Here is a 17,718-nt window from a genome sequence, read left to right on the forward strand (position 1 = left end):
CACATACATCGTGAAAATTGATAAGCACATGTCCAAAGAAATAGTCAGCAGCTCGGGTGTTCCACAAAGACGCAATTTAATTTAATTTGTTTATTACTCGTTCAATGGATAACAATGGATCCGTGTGAATGTTCTTAAGTCTAATATTAGATTAAAATAAGTAGTAAGATCATCTTAATAATTCGCTTCTAAGGCAGTTTTTAAAGGATTGCTCTGAGGTTCCAAAATCAAACAAATGACGAACTTCGTTAAACACCCTAATCATGGAGTTGAGGGGGTCTCTAGATCCATATCCAGTTCGACTACGGTTCAGGGCAAGTAACGGACGAGAGCGAAGCTGAACAGCAGGCGCGTAAAAGTTTAACTGCTGGAGTAGGGAAGGACAGTCGATGTTACTTTGCAGTAAACCAACCACAAATAGTTGTTTTGCGGTACGGCGTCGGATGTGGAGCGGTTGCAGTCTAAGGAGCAGAAGTCGCGTTTCATAAGGTGGTAACTGACTGCCAGGTGGCCAAGGTAACAAGCGTGTTGCGTATCGGGATAAGCGACGCTGTATCGATTCCATTCTCTCAGAAAGTCTTTGGGTTGAGGGCTTCCAGACGACACAGGCGTATTCGAGTACCGGGCGGATAATACCACAGTATAACGCTTTGATACAGACTGGGTCTTTGAAATCTCTTGTTATCCGAAACAACATGCCAAGCAATTGATTACCTCGGGTAATCACCTCCTCCGCTTGCTGGTCAAATGACAGCTTTGAATCAAGTATGACTCCGAGATCCTTCATAGCATTAGTGCGTTCTATTGGTAAACCGTTAACTGTGTAGCTGGTGTTCTTAATTTCTCGTGCTCGTGTGAATGAAATGAATCGGCATTTTTCAATGCAGAGGCTCAGGCGGTTTCGATTGCACCATTGGTGAAAATCGAGAAGTTATTGTTGTAGCTCGGAGTGGTCTGTGTCATTTTTTATCGTCATGTAGATTTTAATGTCATCTGCATACGTTAAATGATTCGCTGCTGGTACTACATACGATAGGTCGTTGATGAACAATACGAACAGTAGTGGACCCAGGTTGCTACCTTGTGGCACACCAGATGATGCAATGAAAGACCTTGAATGGCACCGTGAGAAAGATACAGCATACGACCGATTGACAAGGTACGATTCTAACCAGCATATTAAATTTCGCCCAAATCCCAACTTATTCATCTTGGCTAAAAGGATGTTGTGATCGATGCTATCAAAAGCAGCCTTTAAATCCATATAAACTGTTTGCATCCTGCTATCCATGTTACGGAGACATTGTGATGTAAAGTCAACAAGGTTAGTAATCGTCGACCGCTTTGGAACGAAACCGTGTTGTTGAGGGCTAATATAGTGATATGAAGCCGTGAGTAAACTTGTTTGGATCACTTTCTCAAAAACTTTGGCTCCAGCACTGATGGTGGTAGTGATGTTATGCCTCTATAGTTGGCTGCATCTTCCTTGTCACCTTTTTTAAATATGGGGACAATCCATGAACTCTTCCAGATAGAGGGGAATTCTCCTTGTTGCAGTGAAAAATTAAAATTTTTGGTGAAGATCGGCGCAATGGACTCACAGCATCGGCTGAGAATGATGGCAGGAATACCATCTGGGCCAGGACTAGCTTTGAGCTTGACTGCTTTGAGCACATTTAGAACAGATTCTTGCGATATATTAGTTAAATTAAGGTCGATGACATCAAGGTCGAAGGAGTATTAATTAAAGCGTTGGTGATAATATTGTCGTCCGTAGTTGAGATTGTGTATGCCTCCTCGAATCTACACGCAAATATATCACAAATGTCTGAAGCAGTTGAACCAGCTCGGTCATTGTGGAAAATCGATTTAGGTGTCACATTTGTACTATTGTGTTTCTTACGAAAACTCCAGAGAGCTTTGGACCTTTTGATAAAATTCTTCTCCAATCGAGACAAGTAGCCACCGTAGCGTATTTTATTGTAACTACGGTACAAGCGAGTTGTTTCATTTAATATGCTTTTGTTAACAGGTGATCGGTACTTCGTATATTTTTTTAATGCAGCTTCCTTAGCTCTTTTAAGTTTTTTTAGGTGGCGGTTAGACCAAGCAGGGCCGCTCTTTGGTGTGATAATTGGTACACACGAATCAAACGAGGATAAAAGAAAGCGTATAAATATCGATAAAGCTTCATCAACAGAATTAAACTGGCTAATTCTGAACTGGCTATTAAAATTAGTTATGAGCTCATCAAGCCGAGTAAAATTGGTTTTATAAAAATTCATCCTAGGTCTACTTGCCTGAGTCAGTGTAGGATTAGGCATTGTACTTGGAATTCGAACCGTTAAATCGATGGCTGGATGGTACAGGTCAGGAGAGACTAGTGGTGTTGGGCAGGGGTGCAAATCGATGCAGTAAGTTGCGGCAATAAAATTTGCGAATACTAAGTCGAGCTGCCGGTTAAGCGAGTTTTTGATACAGCTTATTTGATAAAGATCGCTAGCGTTAATTTCATCCAAAAACCGGGATCTGACCGAAGATGATGAATTTGCCACATAGTGCGCGAACGATGATGAGTGACCAAATGTTTGTTGTGATAGTGACCACGATACTGCCGAAAAATTAAAATCTCCAAACAAAAATATTAGATCATTAGTTTTTGCATGGTTTACTATTGCACTTACACTTTCAATCACAGATGTAAGAGTATCGTGTCGTTAGCTCGATTAGGAGGAATGTAAACAGTCCCGATGAATATCGTGCAAGAAGATAGGCGAACGGTAACCCACACTTGCTCAAGTGATGGAATTGAATTGTCAAGTCTGGTTTCGGTGAGTATTATTATCTGATATTTAGCGTCCAATGTGTTCAATCCGAATTCTGTGAGTTTGGTACGTAGTCCTCTAACATTTTGGTAGTGAAAATGTATATCACATGGTTTCAAAGCAGTGTCAGTCGGTTTGGCATGTGAAATGTTTTTAATATCGCGAACTGAAAACATTTTCAAGTGAGTTGCTGTGTTAGTGCGTGCGTGGTCATTACATGAAGTGTTAGTGTGCGAATAGCGACTGGCTGATGCTTCTTGTGTGCGTGAGCTTCATGAGCTGTGTTCGTGATGAACGTCATTGTTTTGAGCCGTACGATCAGCTGGGATAGGTGAATGCTCCATATTGCGTACTATTGGTTGTACATTACTAGGTGATGAACTATTTGGCTTTTCATTGATGGTTTGCTCTGCCGGTTTCGGAATATTATCGATAGGCACTGCATTGTTGCTTTGAAGTGGGGTTTCATGTGCATTCATCGGTGTGAGACAAGCCAAAGTATGGGATGAGGCTGGACGGTTATCACGTAGTATAAATTCACGTACACGTAGATTAGAAGGCCAAACCGAGGACGATAACGCAGTTTCACGAAGGTGAGCCGGGATGCGAACCTTAAACGACATCGGTCTAGCCAAAGTAGTGTCGAAATTTTTGCCCATCAAGCTAAATGCAATGACGTCGGTTGTGGCCAGCCGTCGTTTCACAGATTCCACGACTTGTTCACAGGAAGTGCCAGGAGCAATGTTAGCTAAATGAAGCCACATTTTTGGTACAAAGCGGTTTTGAACGGTTGGAAGGTTTGGAGAATCGTTATCCGTGCCATAAATAGCAATTGGCTGGCGAGAAGTGATGTTATTTGTGATGTTAATATTGTTGTGCTCAGCAAGTGACGGTACGGCTATGTTATTGTTGAAATTGTTATTATTGATGTTTGTTGTTCTTTTGGCGACAAGCGAGATAGCAGGTGAAGTGTTTGTAGCACTGACCAACTCGGAGAATAATCTCTTCGCTGGTAAAACTCTGCGCAATTTGGCAGGAGGGTGACTGCTCAGTGGTGTTCTCTTCTGCGATTCATTAAGCTGCGATAGACCAGTACGAATTTCTTTTGCTAGAGGTTCAAGTGCAGATTTGAGACTATTGGCGACGGCATCCATTGTTGTTTGTATGCTCGACTGGGCCAAAGCTTGTTTGATGTATTTAGTGCGAGGATTAATAATCACATTGTTGCACGCCAGGCAGCACCAGTGGAGTTGTTGGTATTCGTTGGTTAGCTTCAGTGCATTCTCAGGAATGCGCGAACAGCGGATGTGGAACGGTGAGTTGCAAATATAACAGCTAATCAGGTCTTCGGTGACCTCGGCTGCGCAAGAGTTGCAAGTATGCTCCATTTTGAAAAGGAATCCACAGGTCGATGCCTTGACCGGTTAAAAGACGCACTACGCGGGTGATGCGACCGACGAGCAACTGAAGAAGAACCAGCACAATTGCTAAAAGTATGTATAATACGTTGTGGGCAAGCCCACTACACAACTTTTTACTTAGAGAAAACTGATTGTTTGTTAAAATAACCGAAATACGGAAAATAAATCACGGAGCTATACGTAAACACGTCTGACTATGCCGATTTGACAGCTGAGTGAATATTGGCCCGCTTCTCTTCATATTGTTCATCAACGATGTTACCCTCGCTTTACCTCCCGACAGTATCAGTCTGTTTGCCGACGACGCAAAAATGTTTGCGCCTATTCACAACACAGGTGATTGTACATTCCTGCACGACTGCATCGAAATTTTCTGTTCGTGGTGCAAGCGTAACAGACTGACTATCTGCATCGAAATGCTACTGTGTGTCTTTTAGTCGATGCAGGAGCTCAGTTACTGGTACCTACTTCATGGACGGCACTGCAGTTAATCGACAAAATCATGCCAAAGACCTGGGCGTTCTGCTTGACTCTAGTTTGAACTTTAAACAGCATATCGATGACGTTGTAGCCAGAGGAAAACAACTACTTGGCGTGGTTATCCGGACAACTAATGAATTCCGCAACCCCATGTGCATCAAAGCTGTGTACAACTGCATCGTTCGTTCGGTTCTGGAATATTCGTGCGTAGTCTGGAGCCCAACTACCGCTTCTTCAATTGCTCGACTTGAGGCGATTCAACGTAAGCTCACGCAATATGCCCTATGCCTACTTCCCTGGCAGGATCGCAATAATCTTCCTCCATATGTTGCGCGGTGCCGTCTTCTAGACCTTGAACCTCTTTCGGTTAGAAGACGCAATGCACAGTGCTCTTTCATCGCTGGATTGCTAAATGGCTCTATCGGCTCATCGCCTTTGTTGCATCGAGTCGATATCTATGCACCATCCCGAACACTTAGGTCTGGAGAAACTCTACGGCTCGCTCAACCCCGTTCCAGTGCTGGTCGGTCTGACCCTATGTTCCGCATGTCGGCTGTCTTCAACACTGTCTCGGATTGCTTCGACTTCGACATCTCAACTCAGTGCTTCAAGGAATGTCTCCGGCTTTTGCCGTGGCCGCAGTGAATTGCGATGCAAATCTTGTTTTTGCTATGTATTTTTTTTATTGAATTGTTACATCTTAATTAGGCCATACGGCCCGTTGAAGATTAAATAAATAATAATAATAATAATAATAATATCTAATGGTAGCAGTGCAATCGTTTGCTATTGTTAGTGTTAGTGAGTGAGTGAGTGCTACACGTTACGCGCGATGCGTTATATATGTCTTTGCTATGCGTAACGCGTCTTAAGAAGCGGTTACACTTTGTGTCACCACAAACCGTAGTGAGCGATGGGCGATATGCGCTCGATTGAGCGTGGCGAGCGGTGCACGATATGCGCTCGGTTGAGCATGGTGAGAAGTGTGCGATACACGGTCGATTGAGCAAAGCGTGAAGTTATTATTTTCTACATATTAAATAAGTATTATGTTAATAAGTTTTTAATTTCATTACTGATATATAATTTCAAACATAAGCAGTACGGCAAAGCTGTTCCTCCTGAATAAAAAACATTTGTATTTGTAAAAGATAGAAAAGAGTAATTTATGAGATAATTCTACCGGGCGTACTGTCCTGTATTTGCAATAATTGTGTAATTATTATACCGACTAAGATTGTTTTTGTTCAAAAAGTTTAAGTAACATATTTATTACATTTTAAGCACATTACTTTAATACATCAATGATATATTTTTCATTCATGCTGAAATTTTGTTCAAAAGAACTGCAACATTAAAATAGCATCATAAATTATAAATTAGATAAATTTTTGGTTGCAAAATATCAAACATATATTTTAAACAAATTATGAACGTTTAGGAACAAAAATACATGTCTTCGATAAAAATTAGTACAACAAATCGCTAATTTACGGGTACAAATGTAAATTACAGTGAGTGATACACGATCTATTCCAATTTTTTACAAATACGGGAGATCATCATGTCTAATGTTAGGGAATAAAAAAGTATTAACGAATATCTCTACCGTTTTAAATTAATCTCAAAAGTTTTAGTTGATTTTTACACTGCTAGTAGAATGTCAGTACAAATAAATGATTCGCAAAGGAGTTGACTTTGCCTGAGTTTGTAAGATACGGCGCTTATTTTAATTATACCATATCAACTACACTAGCATTTTCTTTTATTAGAAATGTATAGATAGCAAAATGGTATTTTTCATATATGTACACAGGTACTATGCAAACACACGGTCCCAAGCGAGCCGTCGAAGTCGCTAATGTCATATTAATCGGATGATCCGTCCGGTATGCAGATGACACCATACACAAGGGACGAACATGAACACGTTAGATGGTAGGCAACGTGACTAGCAGGCGGAAAACACCAAGAAGCACCGAAACATCGAACCCAGCAAATAAGTCTAAGGCTCCTTGAAAAGAGCTACTTGACCCAACACTACATGCGACTCATCCGCCCAAGGTGTTGGGTTTCCCCGTATACCCAAGCTAGGTTAATTGAGAGACATGTTACCGTTCTGTACGACGGGGACGTATTGAGTAGGTGTAGGAGGTTGAGAGCCTATGATAACCTTCTAGAGGCTTCGGATTCACTCCCCTATCAGCGAGGTATTGCTACAACACTGCCAACAGAACTCGGTGTTATATATCAATCAATAAAAACATATATTAAACATTTCAATAAATATGCATATAAAATGACGAACAGTTTGGTTTGCTCCTGCAGCAGTACTGTCCTAAATTGTGTTTTTTTTATTTCTATTTTCAGTACACTTTTGTTTTGCTGATTGTATTTCTATTGGAGATTATAGTAGGCAGCTTAGCCTATTTATATGAAACGCAAATTGAGACAGAGCTCCAACACACACTTAATGCTACTTTCATGGAACACTACGGTGTAAGTGAACAACAAACAGTGGCTATTGACAGTATGCAGCAAGAGGTACGTACGTAAAACTTGAAGAATTTTTATCTGTTTCCGAAACATAAGTAAATTCAAGGGGATTCGAGGTCACGTTCTTATCGCGAGTGTTTGTTTATCAACTGCAGTCATATGTTTTATTTGCATCACAATAACTGTGCAGTATGCTCAGTTAATGCAATGTACAGTCTGTAGGGGAAGTCAGGGTTGGCTCGACACTGCGGGTAAGTTCGACACCTTGCCGTTTTTGTATTTATAGAGCTTTTTGAAGAAAAAAATCTAGTACATCTTATTTATGTCAACTGTTTCGAATATTTGAGTCACATTTCACTGATCAGAAACCTGTCAATTGTCAAAAAACAACAAAATAAACACATAGTGGTTCTGATTGACAGCCGATGTAAGTTTTATTTCTGGGACTTAAGGAGTTGTGGCGTTATTTCAACAAAATTATAGTTTCCGTGTTAAGAGTATTGTTTTATAAACACTTTTGATTAGTTCTGTATCACAGGGCGTAATTTTTATATTAAACTATCTATATATATAAAAATCTCGTGTCACGGTGTTTGTTGCGAGCAACCTCCGAAACGGCTGGATCATTTTCAACGAAACGTTGCACACACCTTATGGTGGTATGAGAATAGGTTTTAAGACTTAAAAATCGTTCAAATATTACACTAAAATTAATTTAATAATGATTTTCTAACTCCCATACAAAGAGCAGGATTGTTGTTGTGTTGTATACAGCACTTTGACACTTGGTGTAAGGTGGCTGGGGGTTTACACTCGATGATCGGATCCTGAGGGGATACGGGCACGATACAAATATCCCAAGTAAAAGAGCAATAATGGAATATTTTAGTTTTTTCGGAATAACTCAGTTTGTCGGGTCAGCTAGTATAATATAAAATGTCACTAAAACTTGTGCGTCCAATGCACAGTGGGCATCGGCCATACAAACGCCGGGATGAAATCAATTCCTCGTGCTATTGCAGTTTTTCGTCATTCTATACAATTGCTCTTACTATACAGGGCAGTCGTATACTAAAATCGTCAAGACAGCGAATTAGAAATAATAATTATCGCTCATAAAATTGTACTAATACGTAGTAGTCAACAGCATTAACAACAATTGTTAGGAATTAATACGAAGGCGGAATAAGTTTCTTACTGAAAATAAATTTTTAAAGTATTAGGCACTAGAAAAGTTGTGTTTTTCATGGTTGGGTTTGAAAAAAAACTGATTCCTATCTTGCGACCTTTTTTGAACTGTTTTTCTTCTCCTCAGCTTTGTTTTTTGCCTGTTTGTTTCAAATGCCCGTTTATGACAGGTACTTGGATACTGGTGGTGTATGGCTCATACAACAACACGTCAAAATCGCTCGCGCTATTTTCAAGATAAAGTTCAATAATTTTCGGGGTCGCAGATGGTCGCAGCTAATTTCAACGACAAAACTTAGGAAAAATGTTGATCTTTCTTATGATATACGACTCGCGAGTGAAATCGAATCGAATCATAAAAAAATCACTCTCCAAAATGAAAATATCCAAAAATTCAGCTGTGATGTTTGGTTTTCAATCATTTATGGACTTTAAAAACAAAATACAAAAAACAAAAAAGTTTTTGCCAAATATTCATACATAACATCAAAGTATGACAAAAAACCTTTCCAACAACACATTAATTATCAAAATCTAACAATCATGTACTAAAATATTATGGTTTATGATTGAACATAAAAAAATAGCTCAAATTTGGGACAAAAAACACAAAGTTTGTAGTTTGATGGCCTATAGTACAGTAAGTTTAAGATAAAACGTAAAATATTTTGGTTTCAACTAAGTTTAAATATCTATTTTAAGAAAATGTTTATGGTGTTAACCTGCGACAAAGTTGGTTTTTCGATTTTTATACAGGCGTTTGCCCAATGTGCAATGGGGGTAAAATCGACACCCCACTTGGTAGTAGTGTAATGCTGATTTGTAGCATGTTAACTTTTTTTACATCGTAATTTGAAAGTGCCTGTATTTTATACAGATGTCCCTTAACGATGTACGAGAAACGTAATAATTAAGCTGAACAAACACGCAATTAAAAATGCCGTAGAAGCTTTAAAGCTCAAGATGTCAACAAACCAACGAAGTTATAATTATGGAATTCAGATATTATTCCATCACAGAACGTTTGCCAAACTCTCATTCAAAACATGAACTTTACATATGATTTAGGCTTATGAAAATTAATATTGTTATGGCTTTGACCGTATTTTAGGCTTACTTTAGGCCGGGTAGGCTTAACTGAAGAAAAAAAATAGTCGCTGGTTTGGAATTACATTCACCGATGTTCGACTTTTGGCTTTCGAGTTGGCAGAGAAAAATAAAATTGAACACTTTTCGGTTTTATAAAAAAAAGAAGAAGATTACTGAAAGATGTCTGCCAGGTTTATTTTTAAAGGAATCTTAACCAATCATTCCGTAAACCAGATGCTATTTGTAATGAAATTTTTGTTCTTGCTTCTTACTTCATTTCTTTCGCATATTTCAATAATGTTTTGTGTTAATTTTTCATAAAATTGGTACGAAATACTTTGTTGAACTTTAATGAAAACTACAGGCCATCAGAGTTTGTTATTTTAAAAGCTAAAACCAATGTGTTGATTTTACCCCATCACGGTGTCGAACTTACCCGCACCACAGTCGTGACGCAATAAAATACACACTTTTTTATTTTTATTCAAATGTTATCAAAATCAATCCAGGAACCGTAGTTTCTCGTGAGATATGGTACATAATACGTCAAAAAAGCTTTTTCGATGTCTACTAGTAAGTTTACATTGGCAAAAGTATTGCAATCAGGCGAAAACCTTAAGGTGTCGAAACTACCCCCAGTTCCCCTATTCCGGTTTTTTTATATTTGATTTGAATTTTTTTTACATGTTTATAGCTGCGGTAGTGAAAGTCCTCGTTGGTACTTACTAACTTACTTATCCGGCGCTATTTCTGCTTAACGGTCTTGGCCTGCCTCAGGATTTTACGAAACCGCTGACGGTCTCGCGCCTTCGTTTGTCAATCTATTATCCCAGCTTTAACGACAGACGCCTCAACGCCATCTTATCTCCACAATTTAGATCTACCACGCTTCCTCTGTCCCGCTGGCCTAAAAGGACTTTACGGACTGGGTCGTCCGTTTCCATGCGTACAACATGGAGCCGACAAGCATAATTGTCACGCAATTCTTCTCGCTAATAAGCCGATAAGCCAGGATTTCTCTGCTCGCTCGTACAGTGGCTTAAGTCTTACCTAATTAATCGCACATACGTCGTAAATATTGATAAGCACATGTCCAAAGAAAAAGTCAGTAGCTCGGGTGTGCCGCAAGGAAGCAATATTGGCCCGCTTCTCTTCATATTGTTCATCAACGATGTTTCCTCCCGACAGTGTCTGTCTGTTTGACGACGACGCAAATTTTTTTGCGCCTATACATAACACAGGTGACTTTATATTCCTGCAAGACTGCATCGAAATCTTCTGTTCGTGGTGCAAGCGCAATGGACTGACTATCTGCATCGAGAAATGCTACTGTGTGTCTTTTAGTCGATGCAGGAGCTCAGTTACTGGTACCTACTTCATGGACGGCACTGCAGTTAATCGACAAAATCATGCCTGGGCGTTCTTCTTCATTTGAACTTTAAACAGCATATCGAGAACGTTGTACCCAGAGGAAACCAACTACTTGGCGTAGTTATCCGGACAACTAATGAATTCCGCAACCCCATGTGCATCAAAGCTGTCTACAACTGTATCGTTCGTTCGGTTCTGGAATATTCGTGCGTAATCTGAAGCCCAACTACTGCCTCTTCAATAGATCGACTCGAGGCGATTCAACGTAAGCTCACGCGATATGCTCTACGCCTACGTCCCTGGCAGGCAGTGGCGGCTCCGAGGCTCGCGAATCATTTACAACCCCCCCCCCTTCCGCCCCCCGCAAGCAAAAAAAGGCCTCCGACGGCATTTCAAGTTTACTGTTCAATTTCCCAACAGCAAGTTCAGTGCCAGTACCAACCCCCCCGAACATCATTTACCATTTACAGGGGGCCTCAACTCGTCTTACCGCCAAGGACACCCGATACCCTTAATCCGCTACTGCTGGCTATTTGTATCGTCTTCTAGGCCTTGAACCTCTTTCGGTTAGAAGACGCAATGCACAGTGCTCTTTCATCGCTGGTCGAGTCGATATCTATGCACCATCCCGAACACTTAGGACTAGAGAGACTCTACGGCTCGCTCAACCCCGTTCCAGCGCTGGTCGGTCTGACCCTATATTCTGCATATCGGCTTTTTTAACACTATTTCGGATTGCTTCGACTTCAACATCTCAACTCAGTGCTTCAAGGAACGTCACCAGTTTCTGCCGTGGGCACAGTAAATTGCGATACAAATCTTGATTTTGCTATTTATTTTTTTGTATACTGTTACTTATCTTAATTAGGGCATACGGCCCGTTGAAGATTAAACAGTACATATTAATAATACGCTGAACGACAGAGAGGTGGGCGTACATCTCGTATCGCTCATCGTAATAACGGCTCCTCCATTGTCTACTCATACGATTCCAAGGATCCTTCTGATCATCTTAATCTCGAACGCGGCTAGGAGGGTTTCGTCAGATTTGGATATTGCTAATGTATCAGAGGCGTATGGGAGTTCATTCACAATTCATTCATGCTACTGTCGGAACCGACTCTAGAACCAATATAGGTGAATTCTGGGATGATTTCTAAAGCACGTTCACTTATCTGTTCGTCACGCCTTCGTAGGTTCTGATTATTTATTGTTAGGGCTGCTGAGGTTGCCACTGTCAGTTTGGTCTTTGCCTCGTTTATCTGCAATCCGAGATTCTCTACCACCCGCTCAACCCGTAGTAGGCTTATGCTACATAGGAGAGCCGCAGATCAATGATGTCTATAATATCAGCGTATGTCAGGATCTGGGTTAACTTATAGAAGATGGTTCCCGAAGTCTCCTCCATCCAGTCCCGGATGGCCAATTTGAATAGGAGACAGACAAGCCCGTCCCCCAGGCGCATTTTTGCTCATTTTATTTTGCAAAAAACCACAAAAAATGAAAAAGTAATCTTTTCGACGAACAAAACCGCAAAAAAAATTATGAATAAAAAATCAAGATTATTTAAAATATCATAAGATATCGAGCAGATGATTCGCAACCATCGCAATGTTTAACAGGTTAATTCTATCTTATATGTGCTGCTTAAATAATGATTACAACTACTCCACATTTTGCCTCGTATTTTCTACGTGGTACACATTATTTGAGTTGCGTGCAAAGATGCGGGTTGCCAACCAGCCATTCTACGGCCTGAGAAATCAGTTCACCTGAAAGAACCTGTCACGACGGACGAAGCTGGGACTATATAGCGCCTATATAGTTCCGATACTCACATACGCCTCTCAGACCTCTAACACTGTCCAAATCTGACGAATTCTTCTTAATCGCATTAGAGAGAAAAATGCGCAAAAGAATATTTGGCCTCGTATGTGTGGAAAGACAATGTGGGACAAAATGTATGCCGACCTTAATGTCGTACAGCGAATTAAGCTCGGAAGGCATCGGTGGGCTAGCCATGTTGTACGCATGGAAACGAACGACCCAGCCCGTAAAGTCTTTTTAGGCTGTTCACAAGGACAGACGAGGCGTGGTAGGTCCGAATTGAGATGGCTGGATGGCGTGAAGGTGCGAGACTGTGAGCGGTTTCGGACACTCCTGAGGCAGACCATAAAGCGGTTGTAGCGCCGGATAACTAACTAACTAACTTATTAATAGATGTCAATAGATAATGTTATGCTTCTATTCTTTATTATTACTATTTTGCCTTTCTTGTTTCCTCTAATATGTGACTGATTCTACATCGATGCATCTGGACCACATAAACCGTTGGGATTTTGCTGCAAATACTCTCGAATCAAAAAGTTTTCCTGTTGTGGCGCTGTACGATTTGAAGACTGGCGACATAGTGTATGGCTGCGGTCACGACGCAAAAATCTGATAAAACCAACTGAAGGCCGCTTGGTACCAGATTCGTGCTGTATAACCGTGGTTTCCAACTGTGGTTTACGTGATGGTCCTAGTAATATACACTATACGGTACGGCAAATATTTCCATTTTTACTAAATACTGAACAAAAGCGTTTTGCGTCTTCCTGTTGTTCTAATCGTGCATTTACCTTGCGAAATATCTCTTTGATAGGGTTGCATATACGGGATGATGGATGACCTTAAATATCACCTAATAATTCTCGGTGCCATCGGGCTTGGATTGAGCGCAATACAAGTGTTTGGTATGGTGTTATCCTGTTGCTTGTATGTGAAACTTAAAGATGTGCTAGACTGACAAAAGCCACCGGATCTAATAATTGAACCTATGGATCCTCTCCCAGACAACATCAGCCTTATTTATGGATATTAGGACCCACACGTGTAATGAACCAATTATACCATGTATCATATTATCTGTTAAATGTGTCACATAGTAAATGCAAATTTTAAAGTTGTTTACATTATCATTTGTAAATATTATACTAAATTGCAATAAACATTCTTTCTCTTTTGCTGACAATGAAAAACATATATTTTTTTAAAGCAGCTGTTATTTGAAATAAAGATAATTTGATTCCATATGTTGCATTATATTATGCATTCAATATGTAAACTGTATTTAACACTAGGTTTACGGGGGTCTCTTATATACCTATCTCTACGGACATCCGTCATTTTGACGAGTGGATAAAAATACGTATTTAGATTGGTTAACACTAGGTTTACGGAACCCGTCAATTTGACGGAATTTAAGCTTTGATGTGAAAAACTTAAAATACCTTTACACTTTTCGTAAATTTATTATAACATACTTTGAGTTTGTAGCATGAATTTTATTTTCATAACTTACATAGACTTTCAGATACAAATGTGGTATACCTATCTCTACGAAACCCATGACATTGACGGATGGGTTGATTACATTTAGTTTATTCAGATAAGCTGTAACATTTTTCATTAAAAGTAAATGTAGGAATGAAAGAGAGCTATAAAACATTTGCTTTTATTAAAAAATTGAGTGTTTAAAAATCTTGATAAATAACTTAAATAAAGGGGCCTCAAACGGATGTGCTGATCAACTTACTCCTGATGAAGAAAAAGTATCTGTTGTTTCTAAAATTGTACCATGCACTAGTATTGCATTGGAACATAAGGCCTATGCTTAGAGTCTTAATTTATGAAGGTTAGTGAAGACAAATCAGTTGCGAACTAGTTCTGAAGGGCCCAGAACGCTGGATTTTAAAGCCATATCGCGATATAACCTCGCAAGAGAAGAATAGAAAAATGATTGTAAAGCAACAATACGAAAACTATAAGAAACAGTAGTTGCGCCAAAGAAGAAGAATAAGTTTCATATGTACCAATTAAAAAAATCTAACTGTAGTTCGAATTTCAATTAAACGATCTGGACGAACTCTGTTCCATTCTTGACACAGTATGATAGAAAAACAATATGAAACAGTTAGCGATATTTAATGATGCGTTTAGATGAGAATAAACCATATGAAAAGAAATATAAATTTATAAATATTACACGATGTTGTCCGAAAAATGTTGTTAAATATTAAAATAAATATTAACGGTCAATTCGATGGCACAGTGGTGTTTTCCGTCAATCCCGATAGAGGACACTATCGAAGTGGAGTCATGCTGATAACGATCGGGCCGAGCAGTCCCCAACGGTCACCAGCACTCAGAGATCCTTTGAATAAGCGCTTGAATAAGAACTTGAATTGGCGAAATTATTCAAGTGATCCGTCGGGACCCGAAGCCGAAGTAAACTCGAAGCCGAAGCAAAACCCGAATGGAGGTCTACACGAACCTTCGTTTTTTAATAGCCCCCTCCCCCTTTTTGCCAGAATTTCTTTCCAAAATGATACAGTGCGAACCATTATACCAACATGATTCGATTTATTGAATATTTTACCAACATTAATACAAAAAAAAAAACACAACACATGCACAATAATCACTGCACCTTATTCTAAATTAACGCACATAATTTAAATAACACTTTTTACACACGCACAGAGAAAAATTAAAATCAGCACAGCACTTTCTGCTTCTCATCGCTGTTGCTCCTGGTTTTTTTTCTCGCTGCATTGTACGAGCCACCATCTCGTACACTACGACACAGCCACAGGTTTTGTTGTCTCCGTTCGCCGTGAAACACACATGAAATGGAAGAAAAATGTTATTAATTAGGAGATTATTAATACCCGCTTACTGCTGAACATTTCAAATATGTGTGTTAGAAGAAATCAACAGGTTTTTGATAAATATCTTTGAAACTATTCATGTTGGTTGATAATTTTAATCACTTTTACTTACCTCAAATTAAACAAATCTTCATTTTTCACGGGGTTTATCCGCTGACCACCAAACGCTGAAACACCACATAAGGACCAACTTCACTGGACTGAAAGTGAAGTCTACTGCGTTAATGTGTGTATGCGCTTCTACCAAGCCAACCGCGCCGTACTGCGTGTGTAGCCAAGAGCGTGTGTGTGTATATTTGCACCACTGGACACAGAACACAAATCACACCCCACAGCAGAGCGTGTGTCGCCAAGTGTGTGCATGTGTGTATTTGCACCACTGAATTCTGAACGTCCACCGCACCAAACAGCGTGTATCGCCAAGTGCGTGGCTGTGTGTAGTATCACCGCGGACAGCAGAAAACTACTTGCACTAGAACAGAGCGCTGGTGTGGTCAAATGTGTGCATGTGTGCCCAACAGACAAAGCCGAAGTCGCTCGAAGGAAATAAGGTTCGAGATGGGTTCGAGGGAGCTTCCCAGCTAGCAAAGCCGAAGGCCTTTGTATGGGAGCCATCGCGCTCATCAAGGCTCACTTAGTCGCGCACATAAAGCAAAATGTGCGCGAAGGCGAAAAAACCCGAAAGCGCTTCGTGTCCTCTCTCGTGTTTCTAGTTTTATTCTCTCTCCCAGTTTTTCGGATTGAAATGAGAATTCACTCTCTTGATTTGGTTGCGGCAGTCTAGCTGCTTCACACTCTTTATTCTCTTCTTTTTGCAGTTCCCACAAGAGGATTCACACATGTGTTCTCACATACTTACATACACACACACGGTGGTTGGAAGCCTGGCGAGGCTGTTTCCAATTCTGTCTTTTCTTCTTTCCTCTTCACACCGCGCTGGAGCCCGTGGTGGTGCGCGTGTTCAGCCTGCTTGGTTCAGGAAAGATGTTCATCAGACGCGCCTCAACCGCGGTGTTGTATGAAGGCTGTTGATGAAAGTACACAATTAATAGACACACTTTGTTAAAAAAATTACACTTGATTTAAAGATGTGACAAACTTACCTTTGTGCTCGAGGATCAATTGAACCTTGAACGCCTGTGCACACAGTGTCGCAATTTGAAGAGGTTTGGAGAACAGCTAGCGGTAGCAGCACACATCTGAAACATGTAAAGTGCAATATTTTAATTAGAATAAATGTCACATAACACTAGACACTTAGAAAAGGACACTTACCGAAACAATTAGATGATAACAATTTGTCCTCCGATAAAGCAGAAAGAACACCGCGGATGGCGCAGTATGGAAAGTGTTTCACGCAGGAAAAATAGTTCACGCAGCACACAAACACACACTTTCACGTCCACGGTTCAGAGCACACTGAAGTCGCTCTTTGGCTTGGATGGGAAAGAGCAAACACCCTGATGAGTGCGATGGAAGAAAATGACGTGTGTTCAACAGGGATGGGTAGAATCAAACACACGAAGTGTGCAGGAGAATTCTCTTCGTGTGGCAAGAGAGAATTGACTAACACCCTGATGAGCGAGAACGCAACAAACGTTGTGGAATGTAGAAACGGGATAGGAATAGTAAGCCAAGGCAGTTTGTGGACATGAGGGGGTTGAAACTGGGAGAAAAAAGCTTCGGTTGCTACTTGGGTTATCGCTCGAACCCTTGCTCGACGTTGAGCGGAAGCGACCCAAGTAGCAACCGAAGCTTTTTTCTCCCAGTTTCAACCCCCTCATGTCCACAAACTGCCTTGGCTTACTATTCCTATCCCGTTTCTACATTCCACAACGTTTGTTGCGTTCTCGCTCATCAGGGTGTTAGTCAATTCTCTCTTGCCACACGAAGAGAATTCTCCTGCACACTTCGTGTGTTTGATTCTACCCATCCCTGTTGAACACACGTCATTTTCTTCCATCGCACTCATCAGGGTGTTTGCTCTTTCCCATCCAAGCCAAAGAGCGACTTCAGTGTGCTCTGAACCGTGGACGTGAAAGTGTGTGTTTGTGTGCTGCGTGAACTATTTTTCCTGCGTGAAACACTTTCCATACTGCGCCATCCGCGGTGTTCTTTCTGCTTTATCGGAGGACA

The 17,718-nt window shown here is 40.5% G+C and overlaps 1 protein-coding gene across 15 annotated transcripts in view; it reads left to right on the plus strand.

Moving 5' to 3' along the window:
* The window catches only part of LOC121600956 (CD151 antigen-like), a 50,173-nt gene extending 36,283 nt beyond the window's left edge, over positions 1-13,890 (plus strand). For all 15 annotated transcript variants that reach the window (XM_041929750.1, XM_041929749.1, XM_041929743.1 and 12 more), the window contains 3 exons: positions 7,097-7,270; positions 13,238-13,411; positions 13,515-13,890. In XM_041929750.1, coding sequence (XP_041785684.1) covers positions 7,097-7,270; positions 13,238-13,411; positions 13,515-13,658 — 492 coding nt within the window. In that variant the 3' untranslated portion in view covers positions 13,659-13,890. The remainder of the gene's footprint in view (positions 1-7,096; positions 7,271-13,237; positions 13,412-13,514) is intronic.
* Positions 13,891-17,718: the final 3,828 nt, after the last annotated feature.

This window comes from Anopheles merus, unplaced genomic scaffold (genome assembly GCF_017562075.2).
Source record: "Anopheles merus strain MAF unplaced genomic scaffold, AmerM5.1 LNR4000014, whole genome shotgun sequence".
Lineage (NCBI taxonomy): Eukaryota > Metazoa > Arthropoda > Insecta > Diptera > Culicidae > Anopheles > Anopheles merus.